This window comes from Canis lupus, chromosome 25 (assembly GCF_003254725.2).
Source record: "Canis lupus dingo isolate Sandy chromosome 25, ASM325472v2, whole genome shotgun sequence".
NCBI classification, from domain to species: Eukaryota; Metazoa; Chordata; class Mammalia; order Carnivora; family Canidae; genus Canis; species Canis lupus.
This window is the reverse complement of record NC_064267.1, coordinates 29,624,704-29,651,140: the sequence shown is the minus strand read 5'-3', so window position 1 is coordinate 29,651,140 and position 26,437 is coordinate 29,624,704. Positions and strand designations below refer to the sequence as shown.

The following is a 26,437-nucleotide window of genomic DNA, read 5'->3' as shown; positions in this document are numbered from 1 at the left end:
GTCCTGGCCTATATAGCAGGTGTTCAATGAACATTTATTGGCTGTTTGTTAAATGAGACTAATAAACTAAATGCAAATCTCCTGGATACCCCAAATCATTATTTAGGCTTTTGTAATAACCGTGTTTTGTAGTTTCTATATTTGATGTTTCAACATCTTGGGGCTTTGCTGATTCTGGAGACTGGCCCTCCCAGGGACAGCCCCAATTAAAAAACTCACCTGCAAGCAAGCCTTTCATGTGCAGACCACCCAATCAGTAGCCCATACTACCATTACCTCCTTTATCACTTCCTCCCTCCAGGCCTCTATCCACCTGCCCTATCATCCTAGGGCCGGGTACCGGACAACTAGGGACAGTCTATGGCCATCAAGCTATTGGATCATTTAAACTATTATATCCCATGCTTGCTCATGCTGCCTCACCCACATAACCTCCTCCCGTGGCATGGGCAGTGTGAATGACAAACTATCTTTTTTTTTAAGAGTTATTTCTTTTGGGATGCCTGAGTGGCTCAGCAGTTGAGCGTCTGCCTTTGGCTCAGGGCCTGATCCTGGAGTCCCTGGACTGAGTCCCACATTGGGCTCCTTGCATGGAGCCTGCTTCTCCCTCTGCCTATGTCTCTGCCTCTCTCTGTGTGTCTCTCATGAATAAATAAATAAAATAAATTTTATTAGAAATTTATTTAAAAAATTTATCTTAGAAAAAAAAGAGATTTTCTTTTTTATTTTTTTAAAGAGAAAGAGCACACATACACAAGCAGGTGGAGGGGCAGAGGGAAAGAGAGAATCCTAAGCAGGCTCCCAGTGCAGATCCCCAAGTGGGGCTCAACCTTCCAACTCTGAGATCATGACCTGAGTTGAAATTGAGAGTCAGACACTTAATCTACTGAGCCACCCAGGTGCCCCACAAGCCATCTTTTCAATGGCAGTCCTCACCTGACCTGTCGGCCTCACCATACATGAATAATAATAAAGCCTACATTTCAAATGCATTTTTTAAAGATTTTATTTCTTTATTCATGAGAGACACAGGGAGAGAGAGAGGCAGAGACACAGGCAGAGGGAGAAGCAGGCTCCATGCGGGGAGCCCGACGTGGGACTCAATCCCGGGTCTCCAGGATCAGGCCCTGGGCTGAAGGCAGCGCTAAACCACTGAGCCACCTGGGCTGCCCAAAGCCTACATTTCAAAATTGTTTTGGAACCTCCAACAATGGGACACAACAGAATAACAGCTGCCACCTCCCAAGCACCTATACTGGGCTGAGCGCTTCGATAATATTAATTCTAAGGCCAACAATGATCACGAAGACAGATATTATTACTTCCATTTTATGGATGATACAGCTGAGCCTCAGAGAGATTAGGTGATTTACCCAAAGTGGCAGGGCTGGGATGTTTGAGCTGCCTAGAAGAAAGGAGGAGATGTGAAGTCCAGGGTTGGGATCCTGGTGCACATAATGGGGAACTCAGAGGAAGAAACCTAAGGATAGTTCATTCATTCATTCAGCAAACATTTCTTGAGCAAGATGTAGTGGCTAAGGCTGCTGATTCCCTGACTCTGTCTCCTTGGACCAGCTAGTCCAACCATGGAAAGGGAAGTTCTCTCTCCCTCAGCTAGCCCGTGCCAAGACCAATGACAAGAGCATGCTGGAGAGCACGGCTCCAGGCAAGGCTCGGGGAGGAAGCCACACTCCCTGCCTTGTCTCAGCTTTACCCCAGCGTAGGAACTGCAGCCAGGGAGCTTGCCATAGGAGTCATCGTTTAACCACTCAATTCACCTTGGTATCCAGGTGCTGTTCTGTTTCTGGGTTTCCTTTGGTGATGGAATTTTGCCCTTCAAAAAAAAGGGCTCATCACCTTCTGGAATTTAGGATTTAAAGTAGCTACAAATGAGACTCTGGAGCTTTGAAAACTTACCTAGAAATAGAGTAGTGAGAACAACATTTTTTGTTGTTGTTTTTTTACTCCTGACCACAAAACAGAACTCCTTTGCCAGGAGGACCATCTGCAGAGGGCAAGGAAAGGGCACACTTGAGGAGCCAAAGGTCCTAGGGGGCTGCCCTGGGCTCTTCTCACATCCACATCCACCCACTGGCAAGACAGTGCCCAGCTTATCTTTAGAGTGTCAATACCTTTCAAGGACCACCCCCCCCAGTATAAGCCTACATGTTAAAAAAGCAACTCCCCCTGGATACCCTGGAAATACTTAACATACTTAAAAAATTACATTTATGTCTTAATAGATGTCCTTAGGTCAGGGCTGGGGGATTGTCAAAACTCTGGAGGGAAGGGATGAATTCCCACATTTGGCAGACTCTGAGGTCGAACAAGACTGGACAACCAAGATGCCAAGATACAACAGGGCAAGGGGGACGAGATCAAGCTCCCTTTTACTCGTGGACAAACTGTGAGATCACCTTCAAACAGAGACCCTTTTAAGAGCAAATTGTGCGGCAGCCCGGGTGGCTCAGCGGTTTAGTGCTGCCTTCAGTCCAGGGTGTGATCCTGGAGACCTGGGATCGAGTCCCACGTCGGGCTTCCTGCGTGGGGCCTGCTTCTCTCTCTGTCTCTCATAAATAAATAAATAAATAAAATCTTTTTTTTTTTTTTTTTTAAAGAGCAAATTGTGCTCTACTAATTACTATGCAGAAAGAATGGGCATAGACCAAGACCATTCCTGCAAACCATGGTGTATGGCCCTCATCCGGAAAGCTTGTCCTCAGTTTCCCTTGCCCTGCGTAATTCTCTTCAGTCTGCCCCTCCAGATCTGATTACTGCCAGTCCCCTCCTTGCAGCCTCCTCTCTTAACAGGACTTTTTACAGACAAGGCTTCCATGTGGGTACTCTGAACACCTTGGGTTTCTTGACTTGAGTGGATCTGAAGCTGTAGAGCAGGAAGTGGGAAGGCAGGGGAGCAAACAGGCCCCACGACCCTGGGAAGGTGGGGCCCATGGCAGGCCCCCATCAGTTCTGTGAGCCTTATGTTAACCAGCAACCAAGTCCGCAGGGCTGGGCCCCGTCCTCACAGCTGTGTTTATATCTCCCAAACCCTGCTGCATATGGAAGTTAGACTCGGGGCCAGAAGTCCCAGGAGGTGGTGGGCGCAGGGCTGGTGGGGAGGGGGGGGGCACCCCTGGGGAGGGGGGGCACCTCTACTCCGACCTGAGGTCTGCCTTGAGCTTTGAGTCCCAGGCTTCCCTCTGAAGCCTTGTAAGACCCTGTCTCTGTGCTCTTGTCCAAGCCTAGTTGCATTTATATCTATTTCCTGCCAGCGTCACCTCTTGCAATAATTCATCCCATCTGTCTCCCGCATTGCAGCCATTTATTCCCACAGCCCCACCCTGGTTTCGTCATCACCCAGAATGTGTCCACCTCTGAAACCTTAAACTCCAAGAATCCACGCTCCAGCCACCACTGCCACCAGCTCAGCTCCTGATGGTAGAGGAGTCCCCAGGTCTGTCCCAGGAGGGAAGGCCGGGAGCTGCGCAGAGGGGTGGGGTTTAGGGACCAAACATCAGGGCAAATCTGAATCCAGGCTCTGCCTCTGGCTGGCTGGGCCACCTTGGGCGATTGACTTCACCTAGGCCTTCACCTTCTCATCCACAAACTGGGGATAATAATATATACTGAGGTTGAATGCGGACAATATACTGAGGCCCAAGTACAGTGCCTGCCTGGGCCACTTGCTCACCCAAAGGGAGCCATTGTATTATCACTGCATTAGGATCACTTCTCACCACCTGCTATGGGCCTTGCCACCTCCCCTGGCCTCCCCTGGCTTCCTCACCTCCACAAGAGCCCAGATGAACTCCAGAGCTCCTGAAGCTGCAGGACAAGGCCTCCCTCCCCTGCCCACACACCACCCTGGTGGGCAGAGAGGTTGCCCTAGGACATGTGTGCTCCTGGCAAGACCCCTCCTATAAACCCAGCCTTATCTGCCCTGAAACCGGCCTAACCAGTCTCACTGAGCCCTTGCTCCTGGCTTCTTGCAGCCCCACAGAAGCCCCAGGACTCTCAGGACAACCCATTACCCACAAAAATCCCCAAACAGCCTTGTTTATGCTCCTTTGACCATTTCCTTCCCCAGTTACTGAAACCTTCCCACTGGGCAGCCCCTGGACCTCCCAGCAGGTCATCTTAAAAAAAAAATCCCTTATTTTTGTCGATCTCAGCTCTGAACATTTCTTTCACATTCTTCTTGTTCTAACTGAACCTCTCTCCCTTGTCTTCCCAAGTGTGGCTTTCTCCCTCCCACTCTCAGACAACTGGCCTAAAGATGCAGTAGGTGTTTTTCTTTGCTCTTTGCTGCTATTTCCAGAACCTTCTCTCTCTCTCCTCTCCTCCCCATCTTGGACTCTCACATCACAACTGCACACTTCTCATTGCTAAGGGTCATGTGTTCACCCTTCCCCTCTTGGCGCTCACTCTGGCTCTCTTTCAATCTCCGTTTCAAACTCCTCCTGACCTCCTTCCCTCTCTTGATTTCAACCTCCGCCCTGACGCACTTGACATGTGGCTGCGCCAAACTAAGGCCGGGCTTGAAACGCAAAATACACACTGGATTGGGAAGGCTCAGCATGGGAAAAAAAACAGAAATACTTCAATCGTCTTTTTATAGTTATTACATATCAAAATGATAATATTTTGGATATATTAGAGCAAATAAAATATATTATGGTGTCTAAATTAGTTTCATCTGTGTCTCCACCTTTTTGTGTGGCTACTAGAAAGTTTAAAATTGCATATGTGGCTCACATTCCATTTTTGTTGGCTTTACCAATAATCGAAACCCTTTTTTAATCGCCTGTTTAAACATCCCACATTATTACCACCTCTCTCATCTTCCTGAGGGACTCCCTCAAGAACTCTGGACCCTACTGCCTCCCACCTCCTGCACCTCCCCCACCCCACCCCACTCCCACTTGTCCCACTTACATTCCATGATTTGCGTTATTCACTCTCTAGACACACCCTCAATCCCCTTGCCCCTCTCTGGAGTCCTCACGCCTGGCAAACTAAATCTCATTAGAGCTAACTCTGCAACTCTGCATTTCCATCCAATGGAAATGGAGCATAGTCAGAAATGGGAAAACCACACCACCATGCTTGCTGGGCTGACTTTAAGCTCATGATCATTATACCCGAGTGGGCCCTGATCCTATCCAGTGGGCTTGCTACCTGTTCCTAGGCCACCTGCACACTCATCCCCAGACATCTGTCTCCTACCTCCGCCTCCACCTGCACTTTTGGTTTCCCAGTTGAGGAAACAAAAGCAAGGAGAAGGGAGCTTCCTCAAACTCCCCACTCCCCACAGTGTGACCTCTGACCTGTGTCCAGGCCCTAGCACTTTGCCTCTCCTTTTGTCATTGTAGTCAAACCATCTGTGCTCTTGCCTGAGGCAACACCCTTGACTCACATCAGATTCCTTCTGTACTTACTCCAGGATGTAATTCCAGCACTTCTTCTTAGCCAATGTTTCCCTCTGCACAGTCTCGGTCCATCAGAATAAAGCATACTATTTTTTCCATCTTAAAACAAAAATCCTTCTTGACCTCTATTCCCCTCCATTTCTCTGTCCTCTCATACAGTAGCACTTATTGAAAGAATTGCAGGTACCCACTGCATCTGATTCTTCTTTTCCTATTCTGTCCTGAACCCACTCCATTTAGCCTCCTCCCATCCATCATCACTGAGATTGCTTTTGCCAGGTGTTATGGGCTGAATGGTGTCCTCCTCAATTTCCTGTGTTAAAATCCTCACCCCACTGCCTCAGAATGTGACTCTATTTGGAGATAGGGCTTCTAAAGAGATGATTACATTAAAATGAGGCTGTTAGGCTGGGCCCCAATCCAGTTTGACTGGTGTCCTTATAAGAAGAAGAAATTTAGACACAGAGAGACACTGGGAATGACATGTGTGCACAGAGAAAAGAACATGAGAGGACACAGCAATATGGCAGACAATTACAAACCAAGGAAAAAAAAAAAAAAAAAAAAAACCAAGGAGAGAGGCTCTAGGAGGAATCAACCTGCCCAAACCACGGTCTTAGACTTTCAGTGTCCAGAACTGTGAGAAAATTAATGTTTGTTGTTGAAGCCATGCAGTCTGTGGCATTTTGTTACATGGCATAAGCTGACTAATACATCAGGTCACCTCCAATGGCTCAGTCTGATGGCCAATGCTCAGTGCTCCTCCAACTGACTTTTCAGTAGCACTGGCTCAATTGGTCACCTTTCCACTTCATTGCATTTCTGGGCCTCAGCACTCATGGTTATTCTTTACTAGTTGGTCCTTCTCGGCCTCCTTTGCTGCCCCTCCTTATCTCTCGACCTTGTAGACCTTTCAAGCATGGTGCTCAGCAGAGCCCCTTCCCTGAATCTCATCTCATTTCTCACACACTGCCAATCTGTCAGTACTAATCTAAACACACACACCAGAACTGAGTCACCTCTCATCTCCTCCACTACTTTCACTTCTTTGGAGGCACAGCATTTCTCACCTAGGTTACCCTAACTGGATTCTACCCAGCATTCCCCTCTATCACTACCCTGCATCTTAGCCCAACCCTAACCTCACCAGGCACCTCCAAAGTAGAGTCTGCATTGGGTCTTCACCTTCTCTTTCTGGCCAGACTTATTCCACTGTACTTTGGCTCCTCTCCCACTCCACTGAAATGACACAGCAGAGGTAATTGCTGGAAAATCAAATGTTCTACTGCAGAAAGACTGATCAAGTTAAACTGGAAATTAGACCTTTGAAACCCTTTGCTGGCTTCCTATTGCCCCTAGAGACCCAAATTCTTGTGGATGCTAAAGAAGACCTTCCACAATTTGGCTTTAGCTTCAATATAATTCAGAGTGTAGGCTGTACAATTAGGTAATCCTAACTCCAACTGAATGTTTGTATCCCCCCCCAAATTCATATGTCGCAGCCAATATGATGATAATTAGAGGTAAGGCCCTTGGGAGGTGATCAGGTCATGAGGGTAAAGTCCTTATGAATGGGCTCAGTGATCTTATGGAAGAGATACCAGAGAGCTCCTTCGTCCCTTCCACTATGTGAGGACAATAAGAAGATGGCCATCTATGAGCCAGAAAGAGGGTCTTCACCAGACACGGAATCTGTCTGTGCCTTGAACTTGGACCTCTCTCCTCTAGAACTGTGAGAAACAAATATCTCTTGTTTATAAGCCACCCAGTCTGTGGTATTGCTAGAGCAGTGAACAAAGACACCAATCCCTTCTAACTGTGAGCGCAGGCAAGTTACCAGGTCTCTGCGTCTTGGTTTCCTCATGTGTCACTTGGCTGTAATTACAGCACTCATCGCACTGGTTGATGTTAGGATCAGGTGAGCTCATACTTGTCACATGCTCAGAGCAGGGCCTGGCCCAGCAGAGTTCAATAAGTGAACGTTCATGACCTCCCACCACTATCCTTCCTCAGCGTGGGCTCTGTGCTCCCTTACTTGGAAACCCTTCCCTGCCCTCTCTAGTGGACACACTGCTATCTGCCCTTCCATATTTCACTCCAGTGACTATCCCTGCAGGATGCCTTCCTTCCTCCCCAAGTCAGACTTAGGGCTCCTTCTTCTCCTCTCTATCGATATGTTGTACCCAATTTCATTAGAGCATGAATTAAATTATAATGCAGGATTGGTTTACCTGTCTGTGTCTTTAGGGGACTTTAAGGAACCATGACCTTCTATTTCTGCACTCACCGGCAGCACCATAAAACCTATCATCTTTGGATGAATGAAGTCTCCATTACTTTTGTCTTTTAAACTCACCTCTTTAAGCATTCCTTCACCTGGTACTTATGGATTTGGTGCACGAGGATGTGTGCATTCATTCAACAAGCAAAAGTGCCTTCCATGTGCAAGACACAGTGCTAGGTGTTGGGAATATTAAGACAAATCCAAGGCAGACAGCATTTGCACTCAAAGAGCTTACGGTCCAGAAGGACTCAAGGGCACACAGCTGCAGCATAGTGCAATTGGAGGCACTGACAAGGACCAAGGAAGCCAGGCCAGAGACCTGGGAAAGAGAGAGAGAAGCCAGAGCTTCTAGACTCAGGGGGGAGACTCACACTGCTTATTGTCTGACACCAGGAATCAACACCAGATAAACCTGGGAATGAGGTAGGAATGAAGCTCACCGTTCTAGAGACTGAAAACAAAGAATATAGAGGAAGTAGGGCACCTTGGGCAGGCGCCAGGGTGGAAGCAGACAGCAGAGGGATGAAGCCATACTTCTCCTAAGATCAAACATGGATGGAGTGCTCGGTACATATCAGGCACTGTTAAAAAGACTTGACATGGACTAACTCAGGTAGCCCTAAAAAAACACTGAGTTGGGGGCTGTTGACTCCTTGTATACAGGAGGGGAAGCTGAGGCTAAGAACGGACTCAGGGTTTCCCAGCCAGCACTTAGCGGAGCTGGAGTCAGAATGCAGCCTGTCTCGCTCTAAGCCTATGGCTTCACCACCATGCAATGCCACCCCCACAATGGACAATACTGTTAAGGATGTTAAGTTTGGACTAGGGTGCCTGGAGTGAGCAAGGCTGTTACGTGCGCTGCACCAACTGTGTGATCCAAACCCTGAAAATATCCTTCCCACCAGATCACCTCCAGGAAAGTAAACTTTGCTTGTGGATCAATGTTGTGCTGGAGGAGAGAGGGCGACAGACTAACCACAGTGACAATGAAATGACAGTGACATGTCTCATGCTTTCTGGCACCTCTCCTTGCACATAGCCAGTGCAATGCACTTGTAGGAAGCATGCAAAGCAACTTTCTTATTGAAAGATGAGAATGAAAAAATGAATGAATGAATGAATGAATGAACGAATGAACAAGGGAATGAGGACCAAGAGCCACCAGAGCAAGGTTCCTGGGTGGGGAGAAGTTGGTGATGTGAGGAGGAATAGCCATTTCCTGACTCATCACCCCTCCACTCAGGGCATCTCCCTAAGCTTCTTTCCCATTTATGGCCCTGCTTTCCCTGCAGACCTCCTCCCAGCACTCCCACTCCAGACTGTGCCGGGCCAGTGGTCAGGTCAGTGCCATTCCCCTCATTGGGAAGACCCCTTGGGGCATCTGGACTCCTCTCACTCTTCCCTCCACAAGACACCAGGTCCCACTCAGGGACAATGAAACTCATCCCTTGACTCTCCTGGTGGCACACCGCAGGAAGGCCCTTGGAAGGTACTACCTCTGATCCAGATGGGGAATGGTTAGACTCACATGTGCCCTAGAACCAGGAGCCCTTGGGTCCAGGACATGTCCTACAGATTCTGCTATTGGGGACCAGGACTAAAAAACTTTGTTTGATTTCCCTGAAAATTGAGGCTTCGTGAGGGAGCCCACTAACCAAAATTCTGCTTTCCTTAGCAGAAGGTAAAAACCAGCCTTAAGACACCCTAAGAAGTGATGTGGGTGTTTCCTGGGAGACCCTGGGGGGACAGCAGTTGCTCTTTCGTTCTCCTTCTTCCTCATTTCCCCAGGACTTACAACGTACTCCCCAAGGGCAGGGAAGTGAAATGTGCACTGTACACAAGTTGCTTTCTGTGGGTTATGTCACCTGATCCTCCCCCAGCCCTTGTGAGGTAACATTATTCCCATTTTGCAGATGGGGACACTGAGGGTTGGAAAGTCAAGGCCCCAGTGAAACAGATGGCTCGCTCAGAATAAGACACTTTACGGGATTCAATAAAGGAATATGGGCAAAGTGCGGCAAGGGTGTGAAATGCCCACAAAGGCTAGAGTGGTGCCATCTGGATGTGACCACCTCAGTCCCAGGGTCAAGGAGGGGAATGGTTGCTGGAACCTGGAAGGAGAAAATTGTGTGGAGATGGTGGCTTACCAGAGGCTGTGACCTTGTGGGGAAGGACACGGGCAGCCTGAGATGACCCCAGAAGGCAGGACCGCGGGAATAAATATTCCAACCTCCCTGTCTCCCCCCATCCCGCCCCCCATCTCCTGCCAGGGCTGCTCCCCAGTGGCCCAGAGCAGGGTGAACGGTGGCCTGTGGGCATGGGGGTGTGGGGGGGGGTAAACACAAGACTTCCCAGCGCAGAGCCCACCCAAACTGGCCAAACTGCAATGTCCAGGCTCTTGTCACCTCCCCAGGCTGCTCCGCATCTTACAGAGGGGACAGTCCATTGGGCAAGGGAGACCCAAGACCGCCCCCCCCCCCCACCGTGACCGCGGATGGATGGAGCAGCCTTTGCTGCCCGCTCCCCGGGGCTACACCCTGAGAGCGCCCCGCGCCCCGCAGCACCAGTGAACACCCCCGCTCTCCTGCTCCAGGGCCCGGGTCTCCAACCTGTAGAGGGCGGTGGCCCTCCCGTGACGCCCCAGCCAGGCCCTCCCTGCCCTTGGGGGAGCGGCTCCAAGGCGAGCCCCGGGGATCTGATTGAGGAGGAGGCAGGATGAGGGGGTTCCCCGAGGAGGATCATTTAATTTTATGGGGAGGGAAGGCAGGAACCAGGACCGGGGCTCGGCCTGGGGGCAGGCGGCGGGGTGGGGGGCCGGGAGCATGTGCAACCATCACCTCCCGGCCTCCCATCTGCCGCCGCCGCGTGCCCGTGTCTGAGGCCGCGGGGTGAGCAGGGCCACAATATTTTTCTGACACTAACACCTCTCTCTGGCCCTCAGGAAGGGCGGTGGAGGAGCCAGGCCCCGCCAAATACCGCCCACAGCCTGCCCTCCGCCTCCGCCTCCTGCCATACCCCAGAGGCCTGCAGCTAAGGCAGCTCCGGGGAAGGTGAGAGGCGAGGGGAGGAGGGAAGGAAGCAGGGAGGGGAGGAGGGAGGGGAGGGGGAAGGGGAGGGGAGGAGGGAGGGGAGGAGGGAGGGGAGGGGAGGAGGGAGGGGAGGGGAGGAGCCCCCATTTGGCTTGCTGTTCCAAGGGAAGTAGAAGTGGTCCTGGAGGTCACAGGAAGCTGGGCTCAGGGACCTTGGAGGTCACAGTGTGCAATGAACCCTTCCATGTAATTCCAACAGGACAGGTGGAACGGAAGCTATTTGCCTTGGTGGCACAGAGAGGAGGCCGCCCTGCAGTGGGGCCTTCCCATCAACAGGGGGGCTCTGATTGGATGCTAACAGCTTGGATGCAAGGGAGGAGGCAAGATCCTGAGACATGGCCCAACAAGGGGTGCAGAGGGAGAGGCCCCAAGAGGTCCCTGAGCAGGGCGTGTGGGCCTGAGCCTGGAAGGATGTGGGGGTGCACCATGTAGGAGATGGCCCCTTGCCCAGGGGACAGAGGAACCAAGGCGGGTAAGAGCCCCTTCCTCCCCCTTCTCACCTGCTACATGGAAAAGAAGGTGATAGATAAAGACAGGGTGGAAGGGAAAGAGGAGACAAGTTAGGAAAGGAGGGGGGAGGGGAGGTGCGGAGGGAGAGGAGAGGAGGCTGATTCTCAGCTCATCACCTCTGAAATAGCAAGTTTACGCCCTAATGTGTTTAAAATCCCACCTGCATTAAAGTCCAAGTCATACTGTAATATCTGGGCTGCAGTTTCTTGACTTTGCTTCTCCAGATCCTAATAACTCCAGAGCCAAGAGGAGGCACCCCTCCTCCCCATCGCCTTTCTGTCAAGGGGGAAAATCCTGGAAGGGACCCCGAGCCCCTGCAAGGCCTACCAGACGGCACAGTTTAAAACTCCTCAAGGCCCGTGGGGCTCGGGCCTCCCTCGCTTTACCCATCTCTGTCCACCCTCTGTTTTCCCATCAGCCTGCCTCTCCCCTCACAACCCTTCTCCCTCTCGGGTTACACTCTCCAGAGATGAGGATCAAAGAACAAAATCCTGGGGAAATGGATCAAATCTGGCTTGAATTTCCCCAAGTCAGAGCTCATGGGTTTCCTCTTAGAAATGAAAGGGAAAGGGGAAGAAGTCAAACCAGAAACCCCTGAGCTTAGGTGGCTGACTTTATCTCAATACTCTGATCTCTCTGGGTTCCTCACACCGCCCGCACCCCCACCCATGCCTGGAGGCCAGGTCATTGAAGAGTGGGGGACACCCAGACAATTTAGAAATCGGGCTTAGAATGTAGTTGCTTTGCCACCTTTAGATCTCAAGGACCCAATGTTCATTCATTCATTCATTCATTCATTCATTCATCCAATAAATAGTTAGCAAGCACCTACTATGTGCCAGGCTGAAGCGATAGCAGGTAACAAAACAGAGGTGCCTGCCCTTGTCGAGCCTATGTTCTTCCCACTAGGAACGGACAGTAAATGATAAGCATGATAAATAAGAATTATATCATGTGTTCAGGGGGGAATAGGAATATGGGAAAAAGACAAAAGAGAAGCCAGGAAAGAGGCTGGGAGTGGAAGGGGACAGGAAGCTCAATGGGGAAGGTGACATTTGAGCAAACACTGGAAGAAGGTGGAAGAGCAACTTTCTGGGGAGCAGAGGCCCCAGGCGAGTATGCCAGCACGTCAAGGTGAATGTCAGCAGTCTCCCTGGCCGCCGTCAGCACCTGGGTTATCAGGTTATCGCTCTTATTGAGCGAGGCAGGCAGGATGCTTTGAGGGATTTGCTCAGGGCAGCAGCATGTTCTGACTTTAGGTTTTCAAAGGACCGCACCCTGAATGCAATGACCAGGTCTGTTTCTACACATAGAATTTTAGAATTGGACAGAACCCCACAGAGACCCCCACCTGCCCCCATTTGGCAGATGAAGACACTGAGGCCCAGAGAAGGATGTGACCAGGTCACATGCCCCTGGAGGGGTGAGTCAGCCTCCAGCTCACATCTTCCAACCTGTCTGCACTTCATGGGGTGCCGGACCTCAGGTGACCCCCCCCCCCAGGACTCTTACTAGCAGGTCTCTAAAACTGTCCTCTGATCAGATCTCCTTGCCGCTGGGAGGCCTAGAAAGCCCAGTGGCTGAGATTACCTCTATTTTCAATCTTTCTGATCCAAATGGTCTTTTTGAATCTGGGGTTCAGAAAAAGGGACAGCCAGATGATGTAAGGGGAAGAGGGTATGATGGCCAGGTGACACTTCACACCCTAGGCCTCTCCCTGCCCTGCCCTGCCCTTCCCCATCTGGTACCTCAGGCTCCCCCACAGTGCTGTACCCCAGTTCTTTCTTGCCAAGCCAGTCCTCTTTCCGGAGGGGCTAGCAGGGAGAGGGTGGGGCTAAGGATGCGAAAGCAGCTTGGCCTTTGCTGAGCACTGGCCAGTGACCTGGCCCTCCCAGGTGGCGGTAACCTACCAGAACTGCTGGCCTGGCTTTGTGTGACTCCGCTGGTGATACCTTTCCCCACCTTCCTCTTCTCTTACAAAATTGTGTTCAGTCTTTAAAGCCTTTTCTGGGAAGGCTTCTCCTAATTTCAGTGCAGTAGTCTCCCTATATCCAAGGGGGATACTTCCAAGACCCCCAGTGGACACCTGAAACCATGGATAGCAGTGAAGCCTACATGTACTATGATTTTTTTCCTCATATATACTTACTGGGTTGAAGTTTAATGTATAAATCAGGCACAGTATGAGTTTGACAACAGTAACTAATAATAAATAGAACATTTGTAACAATATATGGTAATAAAAGTTAGTTGAATGTGGTCTTTTTCTCTCTCTCCATCAAAATATTTTATGACACTGTACTCATCCATCTTCTAGTGATGTGAGGATAAAATGGCTACATGAGGAAATGAAGTGAGGTGAATGACAGGCACTGTGACGTGGCATTAGGCTGCCACTGGGCTTCTGATAATAGGTCAGAAGGAGGATCATCTACTTCCAGACCACAGTTCAGTGCGGATAACAGGCCGTGGAAAGCAAAACCACAGATAAGGGGGGAGACTACGTGCTCACATGTATTTTCACTTACTTTATGTTATGGGTAATCGTTCCCAGGCCAGTCCCTTCCACTGAGATCATAGCCCTTTGAGGGCAAGGATGGTTCAATTTCTCTTTGGGGCATCCTTGGCACCCAACGCATAGCTTGACGCATTGTAGATCCTTAAATTTGTTTGTTGAACGGAATTCAGAGGAAGAGTTACAATACTAGAAGTTTACCAGGACAGGGTGAGGGGGCTTACTGGTCAGGAGCTCAAAACTCATCTCTTCTCCCTGCTGAGACTGTCCCTGATCCCTGCATCTCTGAACTATCCAACTTCCCTTCTGGCACTCAGCAGCTTGTGTGAGGAGAGACACAGTTAGAGCAGGATGGGGAGGCATTTCTCTTTTTGAGTAACTTCGACACAACGGCAGCTAGCAGAGTAGAGAGAAAACACGGTGTCTGAGAAAAGCCTTGAGTAAAGGCCTGCGTGGTGGTAAATTTCTGTCAACTCGACTGGTCATGGGTGCCAGGTAAAACATCACTTCTGGATGTTTCCAGATGAGACCAGCATTTGAATTGGTGGACTCAGTCAAGCAGATTGCCCTCCCCAGTGGGAGTGAGCCTCATCCATCAGTTGAGGGCCCAAATAGAGCAAAAGGCAGAGGGATTTGCTTCTTGCTTCCTGCCTGCCTGTGGAGTTGGGACATAGTGTCTCATCTTCTCCAGCCCTCAAACTTCTATTTATACCATTGGCTCCTCTGGTTCTTGGGCCTTCTGACTCAGACCGAATTACACCACCCACTTTCCTGGGTCTCCAGCCTGAAGAAGCAGATCGTGGGACTTCTCAGCCTCCACAACCATGTAAGCCAATTCCTCATAATAAATCCTTTTATATACATATATATCCCCCTGGTTCTGTTTCTCTGGAGAACTCTTTACAGCCTGTCTCCACCTAATTGGCCACAGGTCTTTATGAGGCTCTGCTGTAAGTTTCATTCTATTCGGCTCTGAAGTAGGGACAATGATCTCCTCCCCTACACTCACTACAAAGAGGACGGTATTCATTCGTGTAGAAAGCATTTATTAAGCACCTGGTAAGTGTCAAGCTCTGTGCTGCACACACAGGATCCAGTCTGTTGGCAAGGTGCTTTGCGCTCCTTTGGAGGAAACATCAGTTGAGTTCCCAGTTTTAGCAAATAACCAGCTCCCAAAGATGCAGTGCCATCTGGGTCACTGGGATGGGGGACTACTTCCTGCGGTGTGATCTGGGGCCTCAGACCCAGGGGGAGGATGAGCACCTTGACAAGGTGTGTTCTCTCCTCACAAATGCTTTGAGAAGTGGGTTGGGGGCTCCTCACCTGAGAAGGTCTGGGTTCATTGGCTCAGATGCCTTTGCCTGACCCCAGCCTGACTCAGAGGAGAGGAAGGCAAAGAGGCAAAAGGCCTGTTCTAGGAATCAGGAGACTAAGTGCTCAAATGCCTCTATGGCTGATGAGCTGTACAGTCCTTAATGCTTTCTCAGCCTCCGGCAGCTCATCTGTGAAATGGATACACATCTTGCAAATTGCACTAATTTGTAGAGATGCATGAATTAAAAGACCTTTCAAAGCATGAAGTTCAACATAGGAAGTAATCAATGGGGAGACTCCCCAACCGCCGCCCTGGGACAATGCCGAGGTTGGGTAGGGAAGCAGGGCAGGTCTTGTACTGCAAGATGAACCCAGAAGCACTCACCATCCTCACACAGGTTCAGCTTGGACAGGCTCCTGCCATCAAAGGGCTCCTCAAAGATGGAGCTGGTGTCACGATCACTCACAGTGTGCAGGTACATGGCTTTGTTCTCCATTCTGACCTGCAGCAGAAAGAACAGCAAGGGGAGAGAAGAGGGAGAAAGGAGGCAGGGGAGAGAGAGAGAGAATAAACTATAGGTGGACACAGAACTGAGTGGGCAGAACAAGGCGCCCATCCCCAAGCCTTGGAGCCTGAACACTGGTAGCCCCTCATGGACAGGTGCCAGCCACCAGGTCCTCGGGATCCTGACTCGCCTCCCAACCTCCTCGGTGCTTGGGAAGGCCAAGGCCCTTTGGACCATTCTGATGACAGGATGGGTCCATTCATTCCAACGGCCCTTGGTTGGGGCCAGAGCCTGAGCCAGAAGGGCCCCAAGGGTGATGCTTGGTGGGGCCTGGAGAAGCTGGTCCTCCTCACCCCAGTGGAGTGACTTCCCGGCCTCTGGAGCTTTGCGCATATTAGAGAGACTTGGGCTCTTGCTCTGTGTTGGAAGCGTGCTGCCTGGAGTTGGGTGCTGTGGGACCAAAGCAGGGATCCGTCTCTCACCAGAACCAGAGGAACAGGCAGCTGCAATGGGGTCCCCCAGACATTAAGACCTGGGCAGCCCTAGGCCAGGCGAGGGGCCCATGTCTACAAGGCCTCCTGAGGCTGGATTGCTGGGGCTCTGGGTCTTCCCCGTGGTTTTCCAGGAATGCACCCATTTACTTGGGGAAAGGGCATGCCATTTGAAGTAAACCAGCGCCATTTATGTAAGTGCGTACCTCACTCTCCCATTTTGTAATATACACACGTGCCCCGAGTACATGACAGGAAAGATTATATTTGGAGATGTTCTGGGTTGCTCTGGATCAGAAGACTCTGGTGGGGATTGTAGGGATTTTGTGCTTATTTTTGTTTGCCGGATATTCTGGGTTTTCTACACCGAGTTTGCATTCTTCGTGTAATAAGAAAAATCTACTTTTTCAGCCAAATTACAAAGTATTTATTTACATAAAACACTTGCTATTCCTTTCTTACATATATGCTCAGTGATTTTACAAATTATGTTCTAATTTCAGCTTTGTTCCAGCCATAAGTTTAGCTTGACCTTTGGCCCTGGTGCTCTTGGACCGTCTGGATATTGAACCAAAAAATCCACTTTTAGAGAGCAAATTCTTTGGAAGATAAAAGCCCCTGGGAAGATGGATGGGTCGCAGGCCAGGCATGAAGCAAACTCAACTCTGAGGCCTGGAGAGCTGAGGCAGGGGTCTAGCACCCGGGAGGACATGACAGGGGCCTGGCAGGTGGCATGGGGGCACCTTCCAGGTGAGCAGCCAATCAATTTCTCTTCGGAGGCAGAGTGGGAAAGGAGGCATCAGCATCGGGTCAATAGATACGGATAATGAAAGAGGAGCCCGGATGAACCGTCCCGGCAGACAGAGCAAAACACAAACCCTTTATATTCATGGCTTGACCTTGGTCTCCAGAGACCTCTGACTTCAGGGCTGAGAAGACGTCAGAACTGGCCAGTTGCTACACAACTGTCCTTCTGATGTCCCTGCTGCTCTCGTCTCTCCAGCAATGAGATGCCACATGCCCTGCACGCAGGTGAACACATGTGCATGCGTGCGCGCACACACACACACACACACACACGTGTGCATATATGGGCAGGGTGTTCACAGCCTCTGCAGGCCTTTCTTCCAGCCTGCAGGAGGAGGGGGCCAGAGGGCAGCCCACAGCTCTGCCAGGATCTCTCCCCACTCTGCCCCAGGAGTTCCTTGGAGCCCCCAAACTGCTCCCAGCCAGCTTCTCTGTGCCGCAGTTATGTCCGATTTGCTAACGTCGCAACACCGTGCTCCATCCAAGTCCTCCACCCACTCTGGGCCTCTAGGTGGGGCCCCGGAGCGACTCCACTGCTGCTGAGCTGCAGGGGACCCTCCCTTGTTTCACAAGCACTGAGTGCAGCATCCCTCCCTCTGGCCTCCATCCTGGGGAGCTGCAAAGCAGGAGGCCAGTGTCTCTTCTGCAAGCCATAATCCTCTCTCTGCCAAAGGCAACAGGCGCTGTGTGACCTCTGGGCAGCACTCGATGGGGTGCCGCCATGCTGGCCTTGGGGCTGTGGAGATGAGCTCAGGCCAGGTTAGCCCCGGCTTCATTTCCACCTTCCCCACTGCCAGTCACCTCCTGGATCAGAGCTGGAACACATGGCTTGTTATCTGGAATGTGTCTATAGGGTGGCCCCTCCTCTACCCCCTCCCCACCCCAGGGCTGGTGGAACAGGAGCCCTGGGGAGCCTGTTGAGAAGAGGGGCTGGGGTGGAGCAGAGGCCAGATGTGAGATGAGGTTGGAAATGCTCAGCCAGCTCCGTTAATGTTTGTTACTTGGGAAGGAAACCTAAGAATGTTCTGACTGCCCCAGGTTTTATTTTCAGCTATTTTTCCTTCTTGGGAAATGGGGGGCAGGAATTTGAACCCTTCAATCATTGGTCTCATAGCCTTTGGGGCTAAGTTTGTGCTCTCAAGCAAGGTGCAACTCACTGCCAAGTGCGATGGTAATAGAATTGATATGCACCCCTTGCGTGTGTACACGCCCCATAAGCTACAGACCATTTGCCATCTAGGATCTCTCTGCCCTCGCAGGACCACTGTGAGGGGGGCAGAGGACATCAGTGTGTTGTTCCCACTTTAGACATAAGCCAATCTAGGCCCACAAAGGCAAGAGCCAATGGTGTCAGTGAGGCAAGTGTGAGGCACCAGGCAAGGGCTTCCCACCCAGGGCACTGACCCTGCCACAAGGCTGCTTTGTCCAGGAAGTAGGTATTCATCCATCATGGTAGCTACCTTTAGGGTCACAACCAGGCAATGAAGAGGGTCAGTGGAGGCCCTGGGGCCAAGCAGAGGCTCCAAGAGCTAGAAGGGAGGGGACCAAAATCATGGAAACATGAGCAGGGTGTGGAGGCCAAAATGACATAAGGATAAAGCCGGAGGAACTTGGAATTTTGTGTTCAAGTCAAAGAATGAGGCCTTCCTCCCCCAGGGACAGGACATACTGGCCTCTTAGGGATGTCTGGATGCTACATTTTAGAGCTGAAGCATTCAGGCATCCTGCTCTACCCCAGGAACCTCCATGCAGGCCAGTGGCAGGTGGGGAGCTCAGGCGACGTGGGATCCTGTCCTGGGGCCATTTCCTACTACTCGGGATCCTGGCCCAATCAGCTGAGCTTGTTCAGCCTCAGGTCATCACCTCTATGAGGGAGAGAAGCACATCTGCCAGCCACTCAGTTATTTCAAGGCTCCAGTAGAACAGTGCACATGGAAGGTCTTTAGGAGCAGGGGCAGGCAGGGAGCTGGTGGTGGAGTCTGGAGAGAAACAGCCCCTACCCCCACACCCCGCATCTTCAGATCCTACCAAGCAGTTAGGTGAGGGGCGCGGGGCGCGATCTCTAGGTTCCTGAAGCTTCCCTCAGGCCCGGAAACAATGCTCTTTGGGGTTCCCTTTGCAAAAAAGCAACTGTGAATACAGACCAGAGCCAAATCCCAACCCTTGCTTGAAGGGTTGCCTCTCACTGCCTGTCACTCTCTGGGCAGCAGAAGGACTCAATTGATCCTTCCTGCTGAAGGGGCATGAGCCTCACCTGTTGCTGCGAAGACCCGTGGTCTGGGTCCCAGCATCTAACTCTGCAGGGCTCGCACCTTCTCTTTGAATCGCGAAGCTTATGGAAATCGAGTCCAAAGCACCATGAATACGGCCCTGTCCCGAGGGCCCCCTCCTCTAACTGTACTTAGTTCACTCAAATTATAACCCAAAGCTGGAAAGGTGCAGATGTTTTATAAATAAGCTCTCCCTTCATACATTCCACCACTGACACGCACATGTGCACACGCTTCACGCACCTAGAGGGACAATCACTTGTACTATCTGCTCCCAGAATAGGCTCCCGAGCTGCGACACGAGTTGCTATGAGGCAAGAGCTTCCGCCAAAGCGGGCTCATACCAGCTCGATGCCCCCCGACCCCCGCAGAGACCCACCGCAGGGACCTCCCCACCTGGCGCTGCACCTCGGCGCTCTGCATCCTGAGATGCCCAAACGCGGGGCCCTGCTCCCTCGGCCCCCTCTGCGTCCCCCAGCTGCCTCTGGGACACTCTGCTCAGGTGCAGGGACGGAGTTAGTGCAGGACTCACCTGAGTGTCCCCGCTGAGTCGCCAGAAGTACCTGTCTGCTCAGCTCCCCGCATTCGCCGTGGTGCCCGAGGAGCCGCCTGCTGTCACCGCAAGGAGACCCAGGCTGCCCCGCAGAGCTCGTCCCCACGGCCAGACCGAGTCATAGACGGAGGCCGCCCCCTGCTCAGTGACTGGTCTCAGGGGTCACTTCTCCAGGAGGGTCAGGTCAGCAGCAAGACTGCACCCTGAGCCTGACCCAGGCCTGCGGCCGGGGAGCCCCTGTCTTGGTGCCTGGCCTCAGTCGGCCGCGGGCAGCGCTCAGGACATGCTCCGGGCAGGCACCAGCGGCTCCGCTAGCACCGACTGCGTCCTGAACTGCAGCTGCTCTGGCCGCCAGGCTTTATAAATATAAAGTTCTTGGAGCAATTGCTGGAGCTCCCTTGGGGTCTGGAACACATCCCCCCTCTGGTGGCCAATCTCAGCATTACAGACCCCCCCCCCCCCTCCTTCTCCCGCCCAGTCCGGATCCGAGAAGTCAGCCTTGCCCCGGGACCCCACACACCTCATCTAAAACCCCACGCAAAATAAGTTTTGGAAAGCTGCTGCAGGAATGACCGCTGGACCTGGCTCAGGGGCCACCCGAGAAACCAGTCTTAGAAACTTATTTATAGGACAGAATTTGCATTGCTCAATTCATTCACCAAACTTGGCTTAGAATTAATTTACGCGTTTTTCTGAAGTCACATCCACCCGCAGAGGACACAGATTTGGCCACGCTGGAGAGGTTCAGAAGAGCCTTCCGTGAGCACTGAGGGAACCTCCCGAAGACAGTGTCAAAGCGACTCGGGAAGGCAGGAAGCGTTGATGGAGGGTTGGCCCTGCACCAGGGCCCGGGGCATACAGAGATGGGGAGACGGGCTCCCTGACCTCAAGGGGGCTGCAATCCAGGATGAGAGGTGCACTCAGGCACAAATAACTGGAAACCTAAGGGTCATCGAACACATCTTCAATTGCGATCTCGCCAAAATGTTAAGAGAGTAATTACATTCAGACTGGGGAAAGGCGTGGGGATAATTCAAAAAATAGCTCGAGCCAGTGGCCGGCACTGTCAGTGTGCAAGCACGCCCCCTGCCCACGAAGACACACCCACTGACTGGTTAAAAACTCAGACTCAATGCCAGAAGGTCAGACCTCGTACAAGACAAGTTTGCCAGGGCTCAGCATCTCCCCACAGTGCAGGTGCCAACCCACAACTGAGTCAGAAAGGTCTTACAAACATTATATGGTCTCATTCATTTGGGGAATATAAAAAATAGTGAAAGGGTATAAAGGGGAAAGGAGAAAAAATGAGTGAGAAATATCAGAAAAGGAGACAGAACATGGAAGACTCCTAACTCTGGGAAACAAACTAGGGGTGGTGGAAGGGGAGGAGGGCAGGGGGTGGGGGTGACTGGGTGATGAGCACTGAGGGGGGCACTTGACGGGATGAGCACTGGGTGTTATTCTATATGTTGGCAAATTGAACACCAATAAAAAATACATTTATAAAATTAAAAAAAAAAAAGAAAGGTCTTAGTCATGTTCAGAGACTGAGCCTCCTGACCATCTCTGGGAAGCAGTTCTAGTATGAGGCTCCATTTCACAGAGGGAAGACACAGTAGTAGTCATAGTAATAATAAAATAATAATAATAGCAGCAAGGAGGAGATGAGATGGAGAAGCAGGGAGGAGGAGCGGGAGGAGGGTGGGAGGAGGGGGCAGGGAGAAGCAGGAAGTGGAGGAAAAATACTTTCTAGTCTATACTATGTGCTAGGTGATTCCGAGTGCTTTTCATATATTAAGTCACACTGACAGCCCTGTGAGGTTGGTCCTATTACTATTCCCATTTTATAGAGACAGAGGCTTTTTAGTAACTTGTCCAAGGTCAAGCAGCCTGTAAGCAGTGGAGCTAGATTCCACCCTAGGCAATAGGATGCTACACTGTGCCCTAACCGTGCCCCTACACTGTCTCTCATGAAAAAGTGTTCTTTAATCACCCATCAATTCACCAACATTCCTCGGAATACAATCTTAAAAATAGCCAGAGTCGGGCTCAACGTGTTCTGTCCGGGAGTCTTTGTTGCAGAGATGTGTATATTAGCAAGAAATGCCAGTGGGTTAATAAAACCCTGGTGATGTCCTCCTTCACCCAATACAAAGAACATTTTATAATACTCCCACACTGGTGTGCCCTTGCCTGGAGGGGAAGGGAAAGAGGGGGACCCAAATGCAGTCCAGGCTATTGGCTGAGCCTCTCCTTATCATTGATAATTAATGATACACAAATGGCAGAGTCTAGTGTCTGCACATGAGACCCACAAGTAGGCATAGAACTGTTAAAACTGTAACATTTCAGGAGAAGCAAAGCTTATCCTTTTAAAACCCATAGCTTCAGACAAAGGATCACTTCTCTCTCTTGTTTCTGGTTCACCTCGCTTCTTATAAGATTGGTCGTATTGCTGCATGCAGCAGTCATTCCTTCTTTGATTTTTATTTTGTGCCGAGTAACGTTCCATTATATGCATTTACCGCAATTTGTTTATTCACCTGTTGGAGGGCATTCGGGCTGTTGCCAATCTTTGTCTGTTATGAGTAGAGCCACCCGAACAGGTAAGGGCACATTTGATAGCAAAGTATAGGAACGACCTGGAGGCCAGGTTTTCTAGTGGATGAGAGTCCTTCAGGCAGCTGGGAGCTCAGATGGCACCTCCTTGTCACCTAAAACCAGAAGGGTCCAAAAAATGGTTTGTTTCCATTCAATCACAGAAGGCATTTGTCATAGGTGTTTCTCCCCAGGTGGTATTATGAAAATGCGGTCGTGTTGAAGGAGAGTTGGACAGACTTCCAAAGTAGCTCATCTATGGATGTGGAGGCCGGTCGGGCACGCCTGAACACAGCCCGTGTGCTCAAGTGCTTCCTGCTTTCTTTGAATGATTTCTTTTGACTGTCCCAGTGACTCTGTACGGTGCCGCTGGGGAGGCAGTTATCATCCCCAGTCTCTGTATGGAGAAATTGAGCAACACCGAAACCAAACGTCATGATGCTGGGCTCCTGGACACAGTACCTACAACTGTCCTCTGCTTCCAGAGAACATCTACACCTGCAGGGATGCCCTCCATACATTCAGTTATTCATTCAACAAACATCTGTTGTGTACCTCTATGCAATATATTCCAAATCTTCTTGCAAACATGAATTAGATCCAGCCCCCATCCTTCGGGATCTGGCCCAGGGGGAGAGGAGGCACCAGGGTGGGGAATCATAGCCCGGCACCTCTCAAAGGGCTCCTTGTGGCTTCATGTACAGCTTTTGCTGGATGAATTGCAAACCTTCATCCTCAGCCCTGACTTTGTTTCCTGCCCCCAACAAGAATCTTTCTAAAAAGTCTAACATACCTAAGGAGAAAAGCACAAACTGTTACTACCCACTTGTGCATTGCTCACCAACCGCATAGGCCTGATGAACCACATCTGGATCTGGGTCACCAACAGAATATTAGAGCCACCCCAGAAGCTCTCCTTGTGCCCCTTCTGGTCCATAATCCTCCCAACCACCAGGTAATCACTATGTCACATGCCATCACCTTGGATGATTTTGCCTGTTCTTGAATTTCATAGAGATGGAACCATGACCGTGTGTCTGGCTTCGGCATCATGTGAGTGAGATTATTCCCTTTCCTTGGGTTTAGCAGTTCGTTTCTTCTTGTGGCTCTAAGTAGTCCATTGTGTGAATTGACCACAATTAATCTGTCCTTTCCACTGTTGATGGGCATTTGGTTAGTTTCTGGTTTTTGACCATTACAAAGAGTCCTGCTGTGAACATTCCCGAGCACGCCTTCTGGTGAACGTACAGGTGCATTTCTCTCAGGGGCATCCCTTGGAAGGGAATTGCCGGGTAATAGGGTGACATGCTGTTCAGCTTGAGCAGATAATGCCTGTGAATTTTCCAGAGTGGTTGTACTGGTTACTGGTTCATCCTCCCGCCAGCAGCATGTGCGAGTTCCAGCAGCTCCTCACCCTCCTCTGTGTTAGTAACTTCATCTTGAATATTTTATCCATCCTGGTGGGTATGGAGCATCATCATACTATGGTTTTAAGGTGCATTGTCCTGATGACTAATGAAGTTAAACACCTTCGATTAGTCACTTGCTAAGTCATTCTAATATTTTTTATCTGAAGTCTGAGTCTGTAATTCTCACTCTCTGTGTCTCCATTGACCCCAGCATGATGGATTCGTGTGGACAGTTCCATGGGCCTGGAATGGCTCCCCCAGGTGTTTGCAAGACTAATTCCTTTGCATCCTTCCAACTATTTCTCCAATGTCACCTTCTCCACAAAGCTAACCCTAATAATGATCCAGTTTCAAATTGCTATCTACACGCCTCCCCGACCCACACACCGGACTCTCCTTACCTTGCTCTACTTTCTCTTTTCCATCGCCCTCATTGACTTAACTTACTATGTAAATCACTCTGCTCATCAGTGATGACTCATGTACTGCTTACAATCTGTAGAATGTCAGCTCCAGAAGGTAGCTCACGTATGCCTCTCAAACACCTAGAACAGTGCCTGGCACATAGTAAGTGCTCAACAAGTATTTGTTGGATAAAGATGTGGGGAAAGTGCATTCTAGGTACTGGGAACAAGGAAGTTCTAAGACCCTAGGATGGAAACAAAGTGGACATGATGGAGGGGCAGAAAGGAAGCCCATGTGGCTGGAGCACAGGAAATGCAGTGAGCCAAGAGATGAAGGCAAAAAGCAGGGAAACCTGAATCTTCTTTTTTTCCTCTCAAAGATTGTATTTATTTATTTAAGAGAGAGAGAGCACAAGCATGGGGAGCAGCAGGCTACCCACTGAGCAGGGAGCCCCACATGGGGGTTCGATCCCAGGAAAGACCCTGAGATCATGACCTGAGCCAAAGGCAGACACTTAACCATTTGAGCCACCCAGGCACCTGGGGCTTGGATCTTATTCTGGGTAGAGCTAGAAACTAGAAACTGCTGCTCTTTCTATATGTCTCCCTCTTCTCCCTGGGAGCACAGAGGTCTATAGTGCATATTTATAACTTTTTAAATTATATCTTCCCTATAATTTTCTAGTTTTTAATTAAAAAATTTTTTTAATTGTACTAACATACACATAACATAAAATAGAACATCTTAACCATGTTTTAGTGTACGGTTTAGAAGCACATTCATACTGTTGTGCAACCATCTCCCCCACCCATCTCCAGAATTCTTCATCTTGTAAAACCACAGCTCCATCCCCACTGAACACTAACACCCCATTTTCCCCACCTCCTGACCCCTGGCAGCCCCCATTCTATTTTCTGTCTCTACAAATTTGACTGTCTAGTCACATTACTGTTGCTTCATTTGTGGCCTGCTCTACAAAACATATATTCTTTAATTTTTGCCCTCTAGAATTTTCTTTTTCTCTAGCTTTTAACTAAGTTTATGTGACATATAAATATTTCAAAAACAACTTTTGTCCATTGTTCACCATCTTTTTCTGTTGTTCAGCTTTGTAGGAATATCCTGATGAAAAAGTATGTCATCTCTCAAAACTGAGAATTTGGAGTTACTGTTTTTAAAAAGTAACCCCTGTTTGAATATAAATAATAGTGAAAGGGAATATAAGGGAAGGGGGAAGAAATGTGTGGGAAATATCAGAAAGGGAGACAGAACGTAAAGACTGCTAACTCTGGGAAACGAACTAGGGATGGTGGAAGGGGAGGAGGGTGGGGGGTGGGAGTGAATGGGTGACGGGCACTGGGTGTTATTCTGTATGTTAGTAAATTGAACACCAATTAAAAAAAATTAAAAATAAAAAAAAAAAAAGTAACCCCTGTTTAATGATACAATAAATCTCATAACTTAGGTCTTGTTCAGGATATAGTTTTGGTAAAAGTGGTTATAGTACACATGAAATGATAGTGGAATTTGGCTTTTGTGGTTTTATAAAATTTTGTTTGATCAATAATATAAGTGCTTTCTGATTTACCATCTTATTGTTTATCTGAAATCACTCATCTGATCTCAGCTGGAGGCCACCAATCACCCCAGCCACCAGCCCTCCACCCCCCTGCCAATAAGAACTAAATGTGAGAGAGGGAAGACAGATCCAAAGAATGGGGCTTCCAAGTCAGAAAAGAATCCAAACCTCTGGGAGAGTCTACACTTGATCGGCTTTAAGTCATTCCTGAGGATTCTTAGTTCCTCTTCTATAACTCTCTGTATCTTCCCCCCCAAAAAAATAATTATGCATACTTTATTAATTAGAAAAAATACAATAACCTCTTTACAAGATGATTCACACTTTGTAAGGCTGAATTAGAGACAACACCCATAGTGTCAAGTCCAGACTTTAATTTGACCATTCCCAGTCACATGTCCTTGGGCAAATCACTAAACTTGATCTTACTGGACGTCAAGATAATCATGTCTTATTACAGGGTAGTTGTGAGGATCAGATAGGATAAGGCAGAGATTATGAGCCCAGTAGTGTCACGAGATGTTTCCAGGAATGCCCTGAAAAAGGATTCTCTGGTCAAAGCAAAAGGTGTTCCTTAGTTATAGGACTTATCAGAGCCTTTAAGATGCTATTGAGCACAGTGACTCTCCACAAAAGTGGGGGTGGGGAATGTAGTATTTACGCTTTTCTTTTTTTTTT

The 26,437-nt window shown here is 49.8% G+C and overlaps 1 protein-coding gene across 3 annotated transcripts in view; it reads right to left on the bottom strand.

Moving 5' to 3' along the window:
* SCARA5 (scavenger receptor class A member 5) overlaps positions 1-20,198 on the bottom strand; it is a 122,890-nt gene extending 102,692 nt beyond the window's left edge. Inside the window, exons 1-2 of one of the 3 annotated variants that reach the window (XM_049101195.1) lie at positions 19,748-20,198; positions 15,527-15,644 (exon numbers count right to left, since the gene is read on the bottom strand). In XM_049101195.1, the coding sequence (XP_048957152.1) occupies positions 15,527-15,638 (112 nt within the window). In that variant the 5' untranslated portion in view covers positions 15,639-15,644; positions 19,748-20,198. The remainder of the gene's footprint in view (positions 1-15,526; positions 15,645-19,747) is intronic. The other 2 variants (XM_049101194.1, XM_025463002.3) reach the window with 2 other exon arrangements.
* Positions 20,199-26,437: the final 6,239 nt, after the last annotated feature.